Source organism: Vidua chalybeata, chromosome 6 (assembly GCF_026979565.1).
Source record: "Vidua chalybeata isolate OUT-0048 chromosome 6, bVidCha1 merged haplotype, whole genome shotgun sequence".
Taxonomy (NCBI): domain Eukaryota; kingdom Metazoa; phylum Chordata; class Aves; order Passeriformes; family Viduidae; genus Vidua; species Vidua chalybeata.
The window spans coordinates 41,083,889-41,103,621 of NC_071535.1; the positions used below are offsets into that span (position 1 = coordinate 41,083,889).

Here is a 19,733-nt window from a genome sequence, read left to right on the forward strand (position 1 = left end):
CAACTGAATAACATTACCCTTTATGATATTATAGGTCTAGTCTCTAATCCTTAACCAGTTATTTACAATGTGGTTTCAATCCCATCATAGTCAAAATAAGTGTAGGAAATCAAACACATGGACCACTTAATTTTTTTCTGGAATACCACCTACCACTTTACTTTCTTCCACAAAGCTACTTCCTTAGGGTTTCCAAATTCTCATATACAAAAATTAAAATGTTCCATATTTGGGGAGGGATGATACAAATCAGGACAGCTACTTAGCTGTGCAGAAGCAGAAACAAGTTTTAACCCTGAGAAAGTGCTGTATTATCTCACGCAGCAGAAATATGATTAGGTATATCTTTGATATGGCTGATAAAGTCTATCTTTGATGAGCAACTTTTTTTATTACAGACATTTAAGGAGTTTACAAGTCACACCACAAGCTCAGTATATTATCTACCCATAAACAAATGCACACAATTGTCCCCAAGAACCTTCTTTAGGAAGATTTCAACCTACAGTGTCTCTACAAATATGATCAAAATCCTATCCATTTTCTCCCCCTTAAAGCAGGCTTAGCATGTGTGGATATATAGTTTAGGCATACTAAATCTCCACTTCTAACTCCAAAAGTATCAGTAATCAACCATTCTTAAAAATTTATTGCTCTTACGTTTGAGGATACCTTCTATTACTTATCATAAGCTTGGCCCTGCCACAACAAGCCATCTTGGGTACCAGTGCGCCAAAGACTTCAAAAGCTTTTAAAATTATAAATAAAACTAATCAGGATAGAGTTGACTTAGACCTTCAGCTACTAGTATAGTATACTCACCCTTTTTTATTGTTTCTCGCAGTTCCCTTCAAGCATTTGAGATCACAGGATTCAGGAAAAAGTCTTAGTAAGCAGCCAGACCACTATGAAACCATCACCCTCGCAGGTGAGGCCTCCCTGGGTTACAAGCTAACTCAGCTCCACTCCAGCAAGTTGTTCCTGGCTTCCACCTCCCACAAGCAACAACTCTTCTCCAACACCACCAAAAGCAATGAAGAGCCACTCAAAAACAAGCTCCCATCACCACTACAGAAAGATTCCCATGTTTGAGTTCAGGGGGAAAAGGGAGGGGACATCAGCTGTACCAATTGCTCTGATGACAACAGTTCCCTGCCAACCTAGAGGCCCTTCAAGGACACAAAGAGCAATTCTTTAAGAAAGCCTTAAGTTTTCTACACTTAAACAGGACAGCTGCACTACGGAGGTTCTGAAGTCCAGCACCCTAGAAAGCAACTGCAATGTGGCACTCCTGCCATGGAATTTGTGCTGCAGATTCACACTTAGTGATATACTGCCTCACCATCCAAAAACTGTATGGCTTTGAGCCCCTCCTGCCAGGCACTAAACAATTCTAAGTATTCCACACCAGAAGAGATCTCCCATTTTCTATTGTTAGAAGTCAGCTGGCCCATATCCATTTATTGCAAAGAGACCTTGAATAGCTTCTCCAGGAAGTAATTTTATACCTAACCAGCACCCCAAAACAATACATGAAACTATTTCTCCACAGCATTGCCACGTGAGGGTATTTTGGGGCAAGCAGAGAGGGCAGCTGAGGTGATCAGTCCAGCAGGAGGCTGGTTTTGCCCATCCCATGCCTTTGCTGCTTGCACCAAAGCAGTTCACCCTCTGCAGACAATAAGCAAAGCTGCGTAAGCAGCCAAGCACAGAAGATGAATGAACCGTGTGACGCTGAAGATCTGTGAATTGAAAAATCTAATGCATGAATTAAAATCTGTACCCTCATTCCCCCTCTCCCTTTCCCCCCAAAAAATAAATGTATATAGCAGGACATAAAAGGAGAAATAGAGAGAGGTGGGAAAACGTGGTCTGACACATTTAAAAAAATTGATGGCCTGTCACCCAGACGCTGATGAATATTTTTTACAGGATAAAAATGGCAACCTAGAGTCTAAAAATAAAATGCTGTGCTGCAGACCTGTCTGGTTCAGCAACACCACTGGAATACAAACACACTCCTTTGCTGGCGATTCTTGACTAAGATTTCAAAATAAGAGAAGGAAAAAAAGCACTGTACAATATAGGTTCTATTTTCAAGAGAAGGGATTTGGGGTTTTTAGTGTATTTTTTTTAGTAAGAATTCAGATTAGCATTATATTTCACTTGCACTGTGTAACTCCCAATAAAAAAAAAACTCTGCTAAATTTTAAGTGATTGATGAGAAGAGTAGAATACCTCATATGCTGCACAAAGCTATTTTTTCTCCCCCTCCCCTGACAATTACAATATAAGAATATATTTATCAGTGCCTTTAAACTGTAATTTCAGTAAGCTAAAAAATGTATTTTTAGAATCATGCTACAGACAAAACTGTGGACAATGCTATTTTGAAACTCACCCCACCCTCAGAGACAGAAAATAAAACCTTTTGTTTCATTCTCTATCACAGTTCAGATTAAAAATGTGCTTAGCTGAGAAGTGAAAATGACTGAACATCATTCACAAGAAGCATTAAATTCTCAAGACTATCCACACTGCAGACAGGCTGCCTTATGCAGTATAGATGCTATTTTTAGCAAGTGATGCAATAGCTGCAAGGGCTCTCCCAGAACCTTTAATTTATGAGCCCAAGCCATACTAAAACGTGTTTCAAGATACCTAATATCCCTGCACTATCACCTTCCCATTCTCTGCACCAACCTACTACCCACACAAGTCATTCCTTTTTAAGTTTCATCTACCAAGAAAGACACAGATTCTGCATGTGAAGAGAAAATCTGTATCTATACATTCGTCAGCAAACACACCTGCCCTGCAGTGTATATGACAAGAAAGTTACACAACACTGTACAGAGATTTTCTGACCTCTTGGTTTTCCATTGAAATACAAAGCAGCTTGGCTTCCTTGCTGAATTTGTGTGAAGAATTTGAAAAGCCCACAAAGCTAATACATCTAATCCTTCTCCAAGCTGTTTCCATTCTTGGAGATCTTTTTAAAAGTTCTTGTGTCTAATAGACAACTGTTAAGATAAATTTCTGCTAAGTGACTGTTTCAACAGCTAAAAATTCTAAAAAAAAAAGAAGAGTTCCTGAAATGCTAGGGCTTTTTAAAATTGTTTTAAAAATAGAATAGGGATTTTCCAGCCCTTTGGATCTGTGGATCCTTTATGTTCTGCAATAGCCATGTGGACCCCCATGTAACAGAGTCAAAGCTTACCAGTCAGTTTTGCACTGACCCCTTTTAAATTCTAATTCCATCTGCTCCCTCCCAAAAACCCCGAGAGTTAATCCCAAAATCAGAATTACCCAAGAAACTAGTTTTGTTTAACTTCCTACCTCCAGGGGCCCACGGGAGGGGACACCATCCAACAGTTCTAAAAAAGCCTTTATGTTTTGAATGTGTGGTCATGGGCAAAATATATTATGTGTGTGTTCTATAAGTCCATGAGCCCAACTTGCTGCCCTGCAGAGTTTGAGTCCTTTGCTTGTTAACACAGGCAGGGGACATATAAGAGCTCTTATCTCTTACTTCATACCATCCATTTATTGGTCATGGCCAGCATTTAGGGCTCGGGAGAAATTCCTATATGTGTATCATGTTCCCAAGTTTTACACCTCAGCTCCCATAGTGCACTAACAGATTGTGGGAGAGCAGGTATAAAGATGGCTCTGGGCATAGCAAAAGCATTTGTTTTTTGTAAGGATAGCTCCAAGCTCTTCCCTTTGTGAATTCTCATCATGCCATGTACCATGCAAGAAAGACAGAAGTAGGAAAGCTTGACAAAACTTCTTGTTTGAAGTGGTAAAGGTCTGCCTCCCCACCACCCACACAATGTATGCACTTCCCACCCCACCAACACAAGCATGGGGAAGCCAACGTCAGCAGAATCTGTAAGATCTCCAGGCTATCTGAGAAAGAGGAATCCAACTGCAAAGAGGTGAGACTTGGAGAGATTTCATGCAGAAGCTCGCTCTCTCTCAGAAATCCTGACTGCTCAGAAGTAGAACAGAAATTGAGCAGGAAGACACCCAGTGATATTTTATTCATTTTGGCTGGAAGCAACATTAAAATAAGCTGTGTGCTGAGAAGGTAGCATTAGCTCCACGGACACAGAAGTATGAAAATAAGGATTCTGCAGAACAGCTGAAGTGGAAACAAAACTCATACCCAAACGTGTAACCTGCTCAAAAGTACGGAAGTTGAAGCACAGAGACTTCCATATCTGATGCCCCCTAAACAGCAGGATGGGAAGCATCACACTGGGAATTTTACAAGGCCTTGTGAAGGTATCAGGAGGATAACAACTGCACAATGCAAGTTCAGGCCCTTCAATGTATATACAGTAGAAAACAAGTGTACAAATGTACCTCAGCTTCACTCCAGTACAGCAGGAGCAATGTCAAGCCAGAAGAACAGACCAGTTTCCATAGCCAGTTCCTCATGGTTTTACTGGAACTAAGAGCACAGCAGCCACATAATGTGTGTCACATTAGACACAGAAGTAGAATAAGAAGCCACCTGAGCTAATTAGCAAAGCAGTTCACATTAAGCAAGAACCAAAATCATATTGTTTAGAGACAATATTGGATCTTCTAGTAGCATCTTATGCTTCTGTTCTCATGACTGGAAACATCCAAAATTTCAGGTCACCCAAAACCATCAGTTCCCAAGGAAAAAAAAAAAAAAAAAAAAGATGGACTGGACCATTTAAGCTGCCTGTTGCTATCCAAGACACAAACTATCATCAAATACAACCCTTCCTTCCTTCTCCCTTCCTACTTTGGAATGAAGAATCTGTGCAATCCTACTCAAACCAAATGCTAAAGTAGCTCTTTTGGGGAGAGAGGAAAAAAACCCTCAGGGTGTCCCCTTTTGCAAGTTCAAGCACAACTGCACATACACCAAGATCCACAACAAGCCTGTAAGCATATTAATGCTCTGTTAGGAATTACTCTAAATCTTTTATAATCCCTAACTCCAAACAACACCTTTATTTCTGTTAAAAAATGGAGCCCTCTCAGATGTACTGGAAATAGTTTCTCATGGCTTGTTAGTGATGAAAATTACTTCAGGATCATATTTAGTAGATATTGTTTTGTTAAAAAGATGCAAAGACCAGCACAGATAAAAGGTGCCATAGCTGACAAGCCTTTATTCTTTATCCTATCAAGATCCTTAAAGGTAAGCTTTACAAATGTAGAGAAGTACCACTAGAAGAATTTAAATTTCTCATGTCTTTGAAAATTACCTAATTACGATGAGAAACAATCTACTCAAATAGATGCTTCATACAAACAACAACCCCCAGAAATTAAGGTAGTTGAAAAGCCATTAAACTTATCTTCCAAAGGTACCCTGCCTACAACAAGTGTGAGTACTCCGCAGTATGTTGTTTCTCAAGCCCACGTTTTGCATTCTGTGTCCCCTTCCAGTGCAAAGGCTAGAAGGGCAGCTCTGTTTAAACTGGAAGCGACCGGATCACGTCGCTTTGCGCCCCGCAGCCGCGGAGCCGCCGCGGAGCCCAGCCCGAGCCGCACCTTGCGGAGCAGGACACGCCTCGGTGCGCACCGAGCGCTCCCAGCAGCGCCCTCTGCCCGCAGCGGCAAGCGCAGCCGGCTGCTCAATCGAGCACAGCCCCGCCATTCATAAAAAAGGGGGTCGCGCAGCATTGAAAGGCGACTGTGCGGTGCTGGAAACCTAGCAAATCTGAACACCACTCTGTATTTTTTGACCCTAAAATATATATACAGTTTTATCTAAAATTAGCACATTTGGTATTTATTGCTCCACAGAGGTCCCTTCCATCCCACGCTCTTAATTACGTTCGCTTTAATTAAGTATTTCTATCCATCCGCCGGGAGAAGGCGGGGAGAAGGAGATGAATAATGTTAACACGCTCAAGTTAATCAACGTAGAAGGCAACAGTTGTCTTATGAGAAATGCCCTCGATAAATTACCATAAAGCATTAGGGAGACTCTTACGTTAAAGCGCTCTAGAAATCCTTGACTGTTTTATTTGTATCGGCACTGTTTTGCAATAGGTGTTTGCCTTAAAGATTTAAGGAAGAACTGGGGCAACACTGCCTTTGCTTTCCCGTTTCTAAATAAAAAAACGCCCACCGATGCTTTCTATATTTTACTCCAAGCCCTCGAAAACTTGCAGTATTTCCCTCGGTGGAAAACTCCCCAGATTTTCCCATGGAAATGAGGCTCCCATCAAGCCTCCTTAAATGTTTCAGCTACGATTGATTCGGTGCAATTTCTTCTCCCTGGCAGAGCAGGGAGGCACAGGAAGCGCCCGCGGGCACTGCATGGGCTGGCGCAGGCTGCCCCGGCCCCCCCGGCCGCACGTGGACTAGACAGTGTCCCTGGCAGTATCCCTGTCACGCGAGGCGGCCGCGCATCCCCGGCCCCGGGATGGAGACTCTCACGGAGCGGCGGTGAACGGCGGTGAACGGCGGCTCCGCCGATCCCCTGCCCGCCCGGGAAACTTCGGGAGGGGAAAACGGGGAGCGCTCCCCCGCCGCCGCCCGGCTCTCGGACGGGGCAGTCCGCTGCCCCCTCGGGGCAGGAAGCCAGGGCGCCCCGGGAGGAGCGGCAATGCGGGCGGAGAAAGCCATGCGCTCCCGGCAGGGCTCACAATGGCTGGCCCCACCACGGCCCCGCAGGGTCTGCGAGCCGGACCCTGTGATGGCCCCAGGCGCTTCTTAAGCGGAGCGGAGGGAGCGCGTTATGTCACCGGTTAGGTAACGGCGCGGGAGCCGCCGCAGTGACGGCACCACTCCCCCTCCTCCTCCCGCTGCGGCCGGGGCGGCTGAGGTGAGGCGGCATTAACCCTTGTGGAGGCCGGCCTTCCCCTGCAGGCAGCGGATCCCCCGGGAGCGGGCCGGGCTTCCCCTGCCGCCCACCGGAGGCAGCGGGGCCGGTCCCGCCGGGAGGGCGGCGGAGCGGCCCCGAGCGCCCGCACCTCCGGCGCGCCGTGCGGGCCGGCAGAGGGCGCTGCTGCGCCGCGGCGGGCGGGCGGGGGCGGACAGACGGACGGACGGCCCGGGGGCACCGGCGCCCTGCAGCCGCTGCTCCGCGCCCACGCGTGAGGCCCGACCCGGCGTGCCAGGAGCGCGTCCTATTCCCGGACACTGATCCCAGCACGCCCCTGTCACGGCGCAGGATGCGATCAGCCCCTGATACTAAGCATGCACGATCTCGGGGTGTCGGATCCTCTCGCTCCCGGCCAGCAGCCCGCACTACCTGAGCGTCTGGCTTCCAACAGGACCAGCGCGGAGCCACCAGCGCGCCCAGACCGGGCCAAGCTGAGCTGAGGCCCAGCCGAGAGCATCACCGCATCCCTCGCTGCCGCCTGCCCCACGGATCTCCGCAGCCAGCCTTCACACAGGATCCACCCACAGAGAACTCGCCCTTAGCTCGTGGCCAGCAGCCCTGCGTGCTCCTATCCCAAACACAAGGCATCAGGGCACGCACGCCCGGCAGAGGGAAGGACCTCCGGGCCAGCCCACACCACGCATGGATTTCAGGTCACACTGAGCCCCCGCTGCATCAGGGACCACAGCACTACTTACCTTGTCTTTAACGTGCACCTCGTCCCTGACAAAGTGGAGACTTCTACGGAGAGCTAAACCAAAAATGCAGCACTCCCCTGTCAAGGTCCACCACAACGTCCTTCCAAGGTCTTCACTGCAATGTCCCCAATGCCCTTTTCACTTACAGAGTCCACTCAAGCAAGTGGTGACAGGACTCTTCAGCTTGTCCCAAGCAAGCAAACCAGCAGCCATGGCTCAGAAAAAAAGGTAGCTCAGAGTAATTTTTAGCAACATCCCCTACCCATAGATGCAATGCTATTAAGGGAGAACAGCCTCCACCAATTGCCAGGATGCTCTGGAAAGCAGCATGCTCAATAGGTTGTACTCCCCTGGCTCCCTGTTTGACTTCAGGTACCTCCTGCCCCATCTCTCCTCTACTTGCTGCTTTCCTTCCTTTTTTGACATGCCATTCTTGCTGCCCTCCCATCCCAACTTCTCAAGGACTCTTTGATTTAGACAACTTCATAGGTTCCACAGCAGAAAAGATTTTCACTAGTGCTTCCCCAACTCCTCTCTGAGTGTGACTGGGGGCCAGCAATTGAACTTCTCTCTCCGGTCCAAGGAAAACGCTCCTTTAGAAGTCAAGACACCAGAAAGAGCAATGGACGTTGTTCTCACCACATCTGCATAGAGTGATCTTGGCATCTTTAGTCCACTGATCAGAACCAGACTGACAAAACAGCTTTATTATCCACAGGTCTTCTAGCCTCTCTCTCAAAAGACCCCTCAAAACTGAACAAAGCTCCCCCCTGCCAATGGGACCTGCTCCAGCATTTCTGCTGCTCTCCTTCAGGTCTGTAAACCTTTCTTACCACACACTCTGACAGCCAGTGCCACCTCACCAAAACACACCTGTCCCACAAGCACCAGGACACCTGCACAGGACAAACATAGGCCAGCTGGGGCAGAGCATAGCCTGGTTAGAGGTCGAGCAGCCCATTGCACATGCAAACTGTCACAGCAGTGAATTTAGGTGCATCATTCCTGCTGAAAATGGCCACTGTGGCTAGAGAAAGTAACTTGCATCTAAGGAACTAAGACACCCTAAGGAAGAGAAGGAGAGGGGAAAATAAAAACCTTTTAAGAACAGGATCACTGCTCCAAGATTTAGGAATAATGGCAAACTTCAGACTGCAGAAAATCCACAACTAGTAAGAATATGTGCATATAGTACCACCATACTGGGCATTAAAAGTTTTAATCAGCATCCCTTACTTACATGCATCCCATAGTACTACTTCCCTCCAAAGTAAAGCTTTAAAATGAAAATATAAACCAAATTCTACAGTAAAGGCTACTTTAAAAGAATATGCATTTATTTAAAAAAAAGATATATTGTTACTCAAATCTGCTTCTTCACTTGGTAAAGAATTTGTGCTGAAAGTCAGTTTGAGGAGACTAATTCTAGGTTAGTGCACAAGAAACACAGTTTCAGTTCAAAGCTTACAAATGGTGACTGAAACAAGCTAGTCTATGCTGGAACATCACACATTTTTCTGAACAAATGCATTATTTTCATATGTTGGCAAGGCAATGTTTTACATCAGAAATTTTACACTTTGATTTAACCACAACCAGCAACAGCAACTAAGTCACAAATCCAGCTGGGATGAGATACTACCAAAATTTTGCCTAGCTGGCAGATCGAAAATCCACCTCTTTCATTTTACTAAAATTTCTTGGCCTACAAAAACTTTCAGATTAACAGATTCCCACCCCACCATCTTCAAACACTCTAAAGTATCAAGAATTTGGTTACCAGAAAAAAAGTTTGAAACACAGCCAAGCACAACCAGTCTGTCCCCAAGGAGAAGGTCACAGGAAGAACAATACTATAAACTATTGTAGAAGGAATGACAAAGAGGTTTATGTCTCAAAATTAATAATCCTAGCTATCAAACCAATACAATGCTGTTATCCTAGTCTTTGAAAAGGAAAGGAGCTAGTTAAAACCTGTTAGCAGGGATTTCCAAAATCATACCCTGCAACTCATAACAATCCTCTCAAACACACAAGCAATACGTGCCACCCATCTTGACCCACAAAGAACCAAGCAAAACAAGACTTTGAAACAGCCCATCAAGATGGGACCAAGCAAAAGACCTGCCAACAGGCTCCTGCAGTTTTAGGCTCAGTTTCAGCCAGCTTAGCTGCAGGGCATCACCCAACAATCCATGCCTACCTGCTTCCTCAGCATCCGATTGCCAACTGCTTTTCAGGCAGCTCAGGAAGCTGACCCAGCTGACTGCAGCTGGTCTTCCTGCAGAGTTAGAGGCCAGCCACACAAACAAACCTCACCAACAGTACCACCACACATCGACTGAGGGAACATAAGGGAAGCAGTGAGAGCTCCCAGCCAGCGACCAGAGCAGCCGCAATTCTTTTGGCCGCAGCCTGGTCTTGGAGAAACTCAAGGTGACCACTGGGCTCAACTGTATCTTCAACATACAGTTCCATAATACTACCAAGTTTCTCTTCTGTTGCACCAGAACTGGAATTCATATGACCAAGCAGACTATGGAAAATAAATAGCCCCAAGGGACTAATTTTCTGCAGGACACGCTTCTTAACCAGATCACCACACAAACAGACCAACCTCAGTGCCAGCATAAGGAAGAAAAAAGCAAAGTAAGAGCCCTCCATCCACTTTCTCTCTCAACACCAAACTTTTACATCAGAAAGCCATGATGTAAAAACACACACTCTTGTGTATAAAGACATCTCAATTACAAGCTGACACAATGTGAGAGTGTCAGCAAACTGATTCCAGTGCAAAGGAACATGGACAAGGCTCTGGAGGTTAGAGTGAACACCCAAGGTGAAGAACCAGTCCACCAAATGGAGGGTTCTAGATCAAAATCTAGGAACAAACACAAAGCTGCGGAGCCCCAAAAGTTTTGCCACAATCTGGGTCTACCTGGACAAGACGACTGAGGTAAAGAGTTTGTATCAGGTCAGTTAACTTGCCTTTAAGCACACCTGTGAGTTGACAGGATACACATCCCTTTCTGCCATTGCATACAAACATTGGGTTGGACATGCAGGACAACTGAGGGCAGGAACAAACTGCAAGACATCCATCCTAACTCTAATCCCTTGTTCAACTGCAGACACGGTAGCAGCTTCTTCCAGCAGTGCAGTGATCCTTTGCTGCCCTATCCTTGATGCTGCTCTGTCCCATTAGAGAGCTGACTTGTGAGCCATACTGAATCCACACTCTGGGGTTGGACAGCTCTTTGGCAGATAGGACTGAGACAGCAGGAATACTGGGCATATACACCTCTTTCAAGAAAAAATAGTTATGCAAAATAATAGAGAATAACACGTTTATAGATTAAGCACCTTTGCTGGCAGGATAAGAATCCTGGGGGAGGGAGCAAAGGGGCAAAAGCCTATGGGAAACAGGTCTTCCAGAGACCTCAGAACAAGGGAAGAGTTTTGGACAAACAGATTGGCCAGTCACAGACAAAGAATGTGAAAGTAGGACTTGTTGGAACAAGGATCCAGTGATGAAGTAGAGTGTGGGGAAGAGCAATACACAAGCATAAGCAAGTGTTGGTTGGGTAGCAGCAGCTGCAGAAATAGAAATAGTTCTCTGCCTTTTGCTTTCCATATCTACAGCTTTCTATTTCCATAGCCTTCTAATACACATGAAAATCCTGTATAAAAATTGTTGTGATTAACAGCCCTAGAGCTGAGCTCCTCAAGTCTGCTCTTCTTTGTCTAGTAAGTACAGAGCTCCTCAAGAAGTAGAAACATAGCTGTCCCTCTGGCATGACTGATGGAATACACCCCTCTGGAACACAGGGCTCACAATTGCTTAGAGGACAAAATAGAAGGGAGGCGTAAAAAATAGAAAAAAACAAACATGCAACCAAAACCAAATCTGTACAGTCAACCAGACAATAAGTTCTGCATATACACACACCATGCCTGAAGCTGAGCCACCCAGCTTTCTCCCACACTGACAAGCAACTGACTCATGAGAGAAACGTGAGAGAACCCTCAGGAGAGAAAGAAGCAGGGAGGGTAACAAAAATGGGAAAAGTAGAAGAAACAATGGAACAGGCACTATTTTCCCTGAGGCTCAGCTTCTGGACATCTCAACTCCAGTTTTAAGAACTGCTAAACAGGAGATTTCTTTCAAAACCTACAACCAAACCTCAGGCTTTTAGGTGTCACCATTTGCTGCTGAGGGCAATGGAGTGAATTAGAAGCTCAGTAGGAAATTCTGCATATAGCTCTCTTCCCATGTTAGCTGGAGATGCTTATAGCGTGGAACAGGATTTCAGCACTGCTAATGACTCATCCAGTAGGTGATGGTGCACTGCTCTAGACATTAACTCCAGGAATCTGGGAACTTCCACAGATTTGAAAAACAATATATTATTTTAAGGTTAAATCAGGAGTCAAAAAATAGCAGATTTAAGGTAGAATTCTTTTGTGCAATTAAATGTACAACAGGGGAAGGAACTTGAACTGTCCTAATTCTAGCAAATATTTTCAGATATTAATGTACTCAATCTGAAAAATCTTTTGCTTTTCTCTAAGAACCCCCATTTTCCAAAACTTATCAATAAGTGAGCATCAGAAGTCATCTGAAGCAAGAAGTAGCAACTTAGGTAAGTGATGAAACCATGCAAGCCCAACACATGGGTGTTTTACCTACTAGTTACAGAGTTTATCCCACATTTTTGTTCATATACAGGCCTAAAGAATCACATTTGGCATTTCTGTTAGAATAATCAGGAAAGATACTTTCTTACTGTTATCCCTTCCACAGCAGAGATATCATCCTCACCCTATGGATCAGGAATTAATATATTCACAAGACCAAGAATTATGTATTTCATCCACCTACCAAAAAACAATTCCCTGGTGGAGAACTACTGCAGTTTTCCCAAAGGACACTCTCAGCTCTGCCCTCAGACCCTCAGGGCCTCCTGCCAGCTTACTTGTTCCTTACACAGGATTGCATTTACCCAATTGGCACTAACACCCAGCAAAATTCCAGCTGGGACTTCCTTGCTGAAGACACTTGCGTGCTCCCCACTTCTACATAATGCCTTTCCTTGCTGTCACCAGGGCACTTCACAGGTAATCTTCTTCCCAAACTGAGGGAAGCACACTGGCCAAAAGAACAAACCAAAGAAACTGGAACAAGATATTACTCTAGATTACATCCTCATATAAGTTCTCTAGTTTTAAGTAACCAGTTTCCATTACAAGTATTCCAACACACAGAAGACTGGGAGAATAAGCTGGCTTAAAATAACACAGCTGTTCATCTCCAGGCTAATAAATTGTCATGCATTTCCCTCTCAGGCTGTTTATCAGAGATGGGTATTCTTTTCACCTTAATGCAATCATCTGTCCTGCACTCACCATTAGCTGGTTTTTTGTTTGTTTGGGGTTTTTTTTTTTTTTTTTTGCAGGTGGAGAAACCACATTAAAGCATTTAACCCTCCTCCATATACATTTCTCTGCTCCTGCAGATAAACATGGCTAAGTCTGTTTATATTCTGAATCAAACTGCAGAGCTGTAGATGATGAGCTTGGCTGATGCTGAGGCTGGTGATGCCCACTTATGCCACATTTAGTGTGCTGGCATGATCCAGAAGGGAAGGGCTGAAGTCCATCAGCAAGGACACAGCAGAACTGGGACTCTGGACATCTGGGCTCTGAACAGTTGCTCTCCCTCTACTCTTCTGACCAAAGAGTGCAAAAAGGAGCACTTGATGCAGTAAGTGTTGAGCAATCCTAGAGGTTTTAAACAGTCAGCAACATCAGGTGCAAATGAAGACACCTGAAAGAAGTAAGCAAGCACCAGAAAGAGAAAAATTGTAGAAGACAGCAGAGAACAGTATGGTTCATTACTTTACATTGTCTAGGAAGCAGGGCTGATTTTAGGGTATGTTAATAGCAGTAGCCTATGTAAAAAATACTAGAGAGCCTCCCTGACTCACCAAGAGTTGCAAGGTCTCTGAAGGATTTACAGCCCCCTCAAACACCACACAGCACGAGCTGCCGAGTCTAGAGAAACAGGGTCAGAGATCCCACTTCTCCTGGGCTGCTCTGGAAGTTTGCTCAGTCCAACAAAGGATTGCTGAAGGGATACACTGACAGAAGTCTTCTAAATTACAAGTTATGAGTAAGACTGATGACTGAAGGCAGACAGCTAAAATTTTACAAGAGAAAATTTATGATGGATACTTGGAAACATTACATGGCAACTAGGAAAAGAAAAAGCCATACAGGCTGAAGCACAGTACTCCTGAGCAGTACAGACAGGATCAGGACAGTTGCATCAGACTGTTCTCTGAGCCACTCTTCAGTGCAGTAACCTTTCAGAAGCAGTTTGCAAATAGCCATACAAAAAACAAAACATGCTCCAAGTTCAGTCTGCACATTTCATTTGAGCTGTCACGATTACAAGTTAGTTTACAAGCAAGCTGGCATATTTCCATGCGTTCTTAACATTACTTTTCAGGTTAACAAGTGTCATGCTTTATTTCATACAAGGGTAGCATCCAGAATTGAGAACAAGGCCAGAAAACCTTCACCATGGACCTGAAGTGCTGAAGATAATAAATCCCTGAATAAGTGATTCAGCTAAAGAACTAAAGATAACCAAAAGCTCCCCACAAAGCTCTGCACACGCCAGCCACACACTCCTGCACAGGGAAAATGGGGAGTTGGGCAGAGCCTCTCCCCTCACATCCTGTAGGGACAGCAATGCTTAGAGAGGTTGAAACTCCCTTCTGCTCCATCTCCCTACCAACTACATCCTCATCACACATGCTGCTCTAGGGTGGCTGTTTAAATCTGCAACAGTGACTTGTGACATGGTCTGTCAACTATGTATCACTGCACATTGTGAAACACATGCAAAGCAAGACTGCACTTGTTTGTGCAACCTGGACTGAAACTTGCTTGCAGAAAACTAAGAAGCTTTAAGGTAACAACTATTTCACTTGATGCTAATGAGTTTGAAAAATGACACTGACAGTGAAAGTTGCTCAAAGTCATCAACAAGTTAGCACCTGATCAGCAGTGACCATCCTCTGTATGGAGTTCTTAAATTGTAACTAAAATATTTTACCATCTGATTTATTTCATTAAGGATGCCCCAAGAATTTTATAAGGATCAGGGTCTATTTCATAAGACACCATTTCTAGGGACTGCAGAAAGCATAACCTTACAGACAGAATCTAATGCAAACCATTTAAAAGCACAAAATCCAGCTAGTCCTCTTCTTAGACTTCTTCCTCTTGACATAAGCATCATATCTTATTAATGTAATAATATTGATAGGCTCTGATGCACAGAGCTTGTTATTATCTCAACTTACTAGTCAACAAGAGTTTGGGAATTGCCCCTGTATTCTTAGTTTTCAAAAGACCTGACTGTACAGACACAAAGAAGTACCTACTCTACTGCTCATGTACCCAGTTACATATATTTTTCATGCCTCCCTCAGTGGCCCTGATGCACAAATTGCTATTTTTAGAGGCCAGACTATGTTAAGTAAAAGAAGCCAACAAGAAGGCAGAGAGGGTCACCCAGCTTTGCTGCTGCTCAAAGTTTTTGTTAAATATTTACACAGGGAAGGACTGGTTTAAGACTGAATAAGGGGGGGGTTGTCTAAAATCAAATTACAGAAAGTTAGAGGCAGTTGAGAGCACCATCCTGATTAACAACCTCTCACAAATTCTTTTTAAGAAACCTAGAGCAAATTGCCCACATTTAGTTCATTTTGCATGCTAGTGAATAAACTCCAAGAAGCTTGATTAAGGCAAGCTCATCTTCACAAACCTTTGTTGGCCCAAATACAACTGTACAGCTGTAATCACCACATGAGAAAGCATCATCACTAGCAGACATCTTGTAACCACTAAATGTATGCTTATTCAACCATGACTCTAACAAAGGCATTGAAGATGGAGGGGAAGAAGTGGATGCTTTTATAAGACACTGTAAGGCTTGAAAGAAAGCAGGACTTGTCTTCAAGTGTCATATGGCAAATCACGTAATCAAAATAACTTGCTTCAGCTACAGAAAATTGGGGGGGAAACCCACATTTATCATCAAAATATTTGCAATGTTGAGACCAGTGAAAAAGAAACAAAAATTTTAAGTACCCACACAACCAAGACGTTAGATGCTTTAGAGCACCAGGTCAATCCAACTTGCACTGACAGTGTGTTTTGAATATACGAAGTTGATTGTCTGCATGCACTGAATTGGTCTGATTACACAGCTGACCCTGCTCCAATCAGGAGGTTGGACTACAAGCCTCCTGAGGTCCCTCACAGCCTAAATTACCACAGAGTTTTGAATTAATTTCACCAAGTTACTGAAGGGAAGGAGAAGAAGAATGATTTCATGTTTTCCTGCAAAAGAGGCGGCTTCCTAAAATAGGAGACACGGCATCTCTCCAAATGGAAGCTATAACAGCAGCAGACAGTTCCCTGCTCCAGACACTCTGTACTCCAGAATACACCCAATTTTCAATGGCAGAGAAGCAAGGTGGCTGCCTGCCACTACCATCAATGGGAGAAGAACAGGACTCTCATCCAGCCTAAGGAAACACCACTATGGATCACAACAATCAGCACTACCAACAGCTCTGTCTGCCTAGAGGAAGGAAGGGGAACAGCCACATCTTTGCTGTATTCTTGGTGAGTTCAGAATGACTCCTTGGCACTCTGGTCCTGTTGAGTCTGTGGTTTATTTAGCTACATTGTTTTTCAATCATAGGAACTGTTATTCTTATATTCTTTTACCAACTTGTGAAGCACATTAAAGGTAGAACATTCAACCCAGGAGTTTTCACTGTATAGTCTCTCAAGATGCACCCAGAAATCTCACACTGAGATATCCACCCAACTTCCTTACTGTACTTCACTGTACAGTAGCCAAAAACCAAGCCAGATGCAAGTTATACGGAGAGAAAACCAGAAAAGCTGCATAGAGACCGCCACACATAATTGTGACTGTAGAAAAACTAACTTTTTGTTAAAAGAGGTGCTATTTCAAGTAGTACAAACCTAGTTTTCCCAGAGTAGATTACCAGTTCACATAGTGGTTCCTCCTCCTCATACCCCCTCTTTTTAAATACCAGTAAATTAGACCAAGCACAGACAGAAGCAATTGCATATATGCATCCAAAAAAACCTCTAAGAAAACAAGGAAAAAATTTGCAACCCAATTTCAAACACGCAGAAGAGTTAAAGGGCAGTAAGAAGTCCTTCCAAAAGGACATGTGTTTTAGGGTTTTTATAAAGTTGCCCTCTAGTTGTGCACTAGAAAGAATACATTGACACAGTAACTACAGCAGCTAATTAGCATCAAAACAACTGTTTTTTAGACTATCAGAAAAAAAGGAAATGCACTTCTTCCTACAGTATGCCTTAATAATTTGGTAATCAAGGTGACCCAACATATCTGCAGCTGTGCCTCCATCTTCCTTACCATGAGAGAAAACAGAGAGCCTGCCCAGCCACAACATATTTCAGGGCAAACCACCCCAGTGCTTATTCAAACTAAGACAACCTCTCTTCATTTCAGCTGGAGACTACAGCAGCTGTCCCAATAAAGCAGCATCTTACCTGTGTCAGCTGCACACAGAGGACACACAACAGCTAACTCATGATGGCCACACATCTTCCTACAGTGACAGCAGGCATCATCACCCCATTTCTTCATTCTCCTTGACACTGCAGCAATGCTCAAACTTCAGAGCAGAGCAATAAACACGGAGTTTAGCTGTGCTACCAGTGCTCCTCTTCCTCCCTGCCTTGAACATCACAATCTTGGCAGAGAAAGAACAATTTCTGTGAGCAGCCATTGGCCACACTGCTGCCTGCACTTGTACAAAACAGTGGCAGAGGACATTTGCACTGCAGTTCTCTGGGTGTTTGAGGATGTGACTGTGGGAAGATCTGCTGTTTATAGTTTGTGGCTCCAGCTGATAAGCTGGCATTTGGCTCAAGCACTGCAAACTTCCATGTTTGAAACAATGCAAAACAAGCTCAAGTGGCCACCAAGATTTCTGTGATGCACCACAAGTCAGCAAGCAACTGATAATGCAGTTGTATATTCAAAACCAATATCAGAAAGTCAAAGGTTTGGGTGTCCTGTGCCAGTCATATCTTTAACAGGCATAACATTTCTCCAGCTGAAAGGAAGACCTGGGCCTTAGCTATTTGTATGTAAAGCTGTTCATTATCCAAGGCACAGCTGCTGCACTTCAAGCCTGTGCACACAGGATTCATGACATGTTCTGGCATTATGTATGCTGCGAGTAGCAGTGCTGCTTTACCGGTGTCTCACACAAGCAGACATTCAACTACCCGGGCATGTGCTCACATACAAGTTCCGTGTTGGCTGCAGTAGAGGTTATGGGGGAGCACAGTCATAATAAGCCCAGCAATCAACCTGCTTGTTGCAGGGCTGCTCTACCGACAGGTCTGACACCTGGAAACAGCTGCAGCACCCGAGCACTTGATGTCCTCCCACTCCCCTTGAGGAAAGGAAGTACCTTTTGCAGCCTTTTAAGCTGTCATCTCATGTTAAACTCACACCTCTTACACGCTACAATTATTTTTGTGGCCCCTCTTATCAACTCCCAATAACGCACAGGACTTGCCTTTTCCAATAACTTTTCCAAGAATGGATTTGAAAATTCCCTTGGCCTGATCTGTCACACCAGCAGAGAAGCCCTTTCTATCGTCTCATCATTACTTAAAGGCCAGAGTGGCAGCGGCAGACTCAGATGGAAGAAACTGTCTTTGCCCTGCGTGGCTCCTATGAGCAGGAATCGAAGTACTAAGAAAAGTTAGAGCAGCGCGGCACTAAAAATACCCTGGTAATAGCCTCTGTTGTACTTCCACAGCGCTCCTGCATTTCGGGGATGCCAGCTAAATGCTGCCGCCACCCCTTCCCGGCCACCGCTACTGTCACCCCCTCCACAGAGAAGGCCACTCGTGCTTCAGCCCCTTCCTGAGCGCGGCCCGGGACCGTGCAGGGGCCGAGCTGCAGCAGCAGGCAGGATCGGCATAAGTTTCGCGCCGCTCCGCAGTTCTCCAGAGTTCCTGCCGCTCTCGGCAGGGCTCTTCCCTCGCCCTCCAGCACAGCCCTTCTCCCGGGGCACCCGCGGGTGCCGCCGTTCGCCCGCGGGACAGCGCCGCCGCTCCCGGTGCCGGGCAGGGGCCGCGTGGCCCCCGGCTCCCGCGGCGCCGGGAGCGGCCGCTCCTCCGGGGGCGACGGGGACGGGGCGGGCCTGACGTCAGCGATGAGGTGCGAGGCCGGCGCGGAGGGGGCGGCGCGCACCGACCGGCCACGCTGGGAACTGCGGAGCGGCCCCGGCTGCGCGGCCCCGGAGCCGCGCTGCGCGCCCGGCCGCCCCGGGGACACCAAATTCAAACACGCCGTGCCCGCCCGCCCGCCATCCCACAAGTCCCAACAATCGGCGCTTCTCTCAGGACCGACGCGACCGGCGCGCTCTGGCCCTGCACGTTTCGTGGGGAGCTTGAGAGCGGCTCCCGGCTCGCCGGGGGCCCACTCGGCAGAGCAATAGAACCCGCCAGCCCCTCAGCCGCTGCCCCAGACCGGCCTGCCCGGGACCCCGCCGTCGCCCCACGGGCGCTCCGCCAGACTGCCCCGGTCGCCCCGAGGGCCGGTCCCCGCCGCTCGCGTCCCCCTCCCCGCCAGGCCGAGGCCGCTCCCGCGCGAGATCCCTGCCCCGGCCCGGGGGGGCACCGGAGAAAGAGTTGCGGCGGGGGTGGCCGGGACGCGCACTCACCTGCCCAGGCGCCCAGCGCCGGCCCCACGGAGCTGCTACCCAGCACCCAGACGCGGAGCCCGGCCAGTAGACGGTACGAAGCCAGCGCCGCCGCGTAGAGAGCGCCCAGGGCGCCCACCCAGTAGAAGAGGCCGGCGGCCGGGAGCGCGGCAGGAGCCACCATGCTGCGGAGGCTGCCGCGGCTGGACTGAGCCCTCCCGGCCACCGCCGCCCCGCAGCCGTCACGGCGCCCGCCCCCGCCCCGCCGCGATTGGCGGAGGGGCCTCTCAGCCACCGGGTAACCCGGCAACGCGGCCGGGCGCGCCCGCCCTGGGGCCGCCCGGC

At 46.5% G+C, this 19,733-nt stretch overlaps 1 protein-coding gene across 1 annotated transcript in view; it reads right to left on the minus strand.

Annotated features, from left to right (window-relative positions):
- HSD17B12 (hydroxysteroid 17-beta dehydrogenase 12) overlaps positions 1–19,733 on the minus strand; it is an 85,103-nt gene that overhangs the window by 63,791 nt on the left and 1,579 nt on the right. The window contains 2 exon segments of the mRNA XM_053945470.1: positions 19,410–19,577; positions 19,580–19,733. Coding sequence (XP_053801445.1) covers positions 19,410–19,577; positions 19,580–19,733 — 322 coding nt within the window.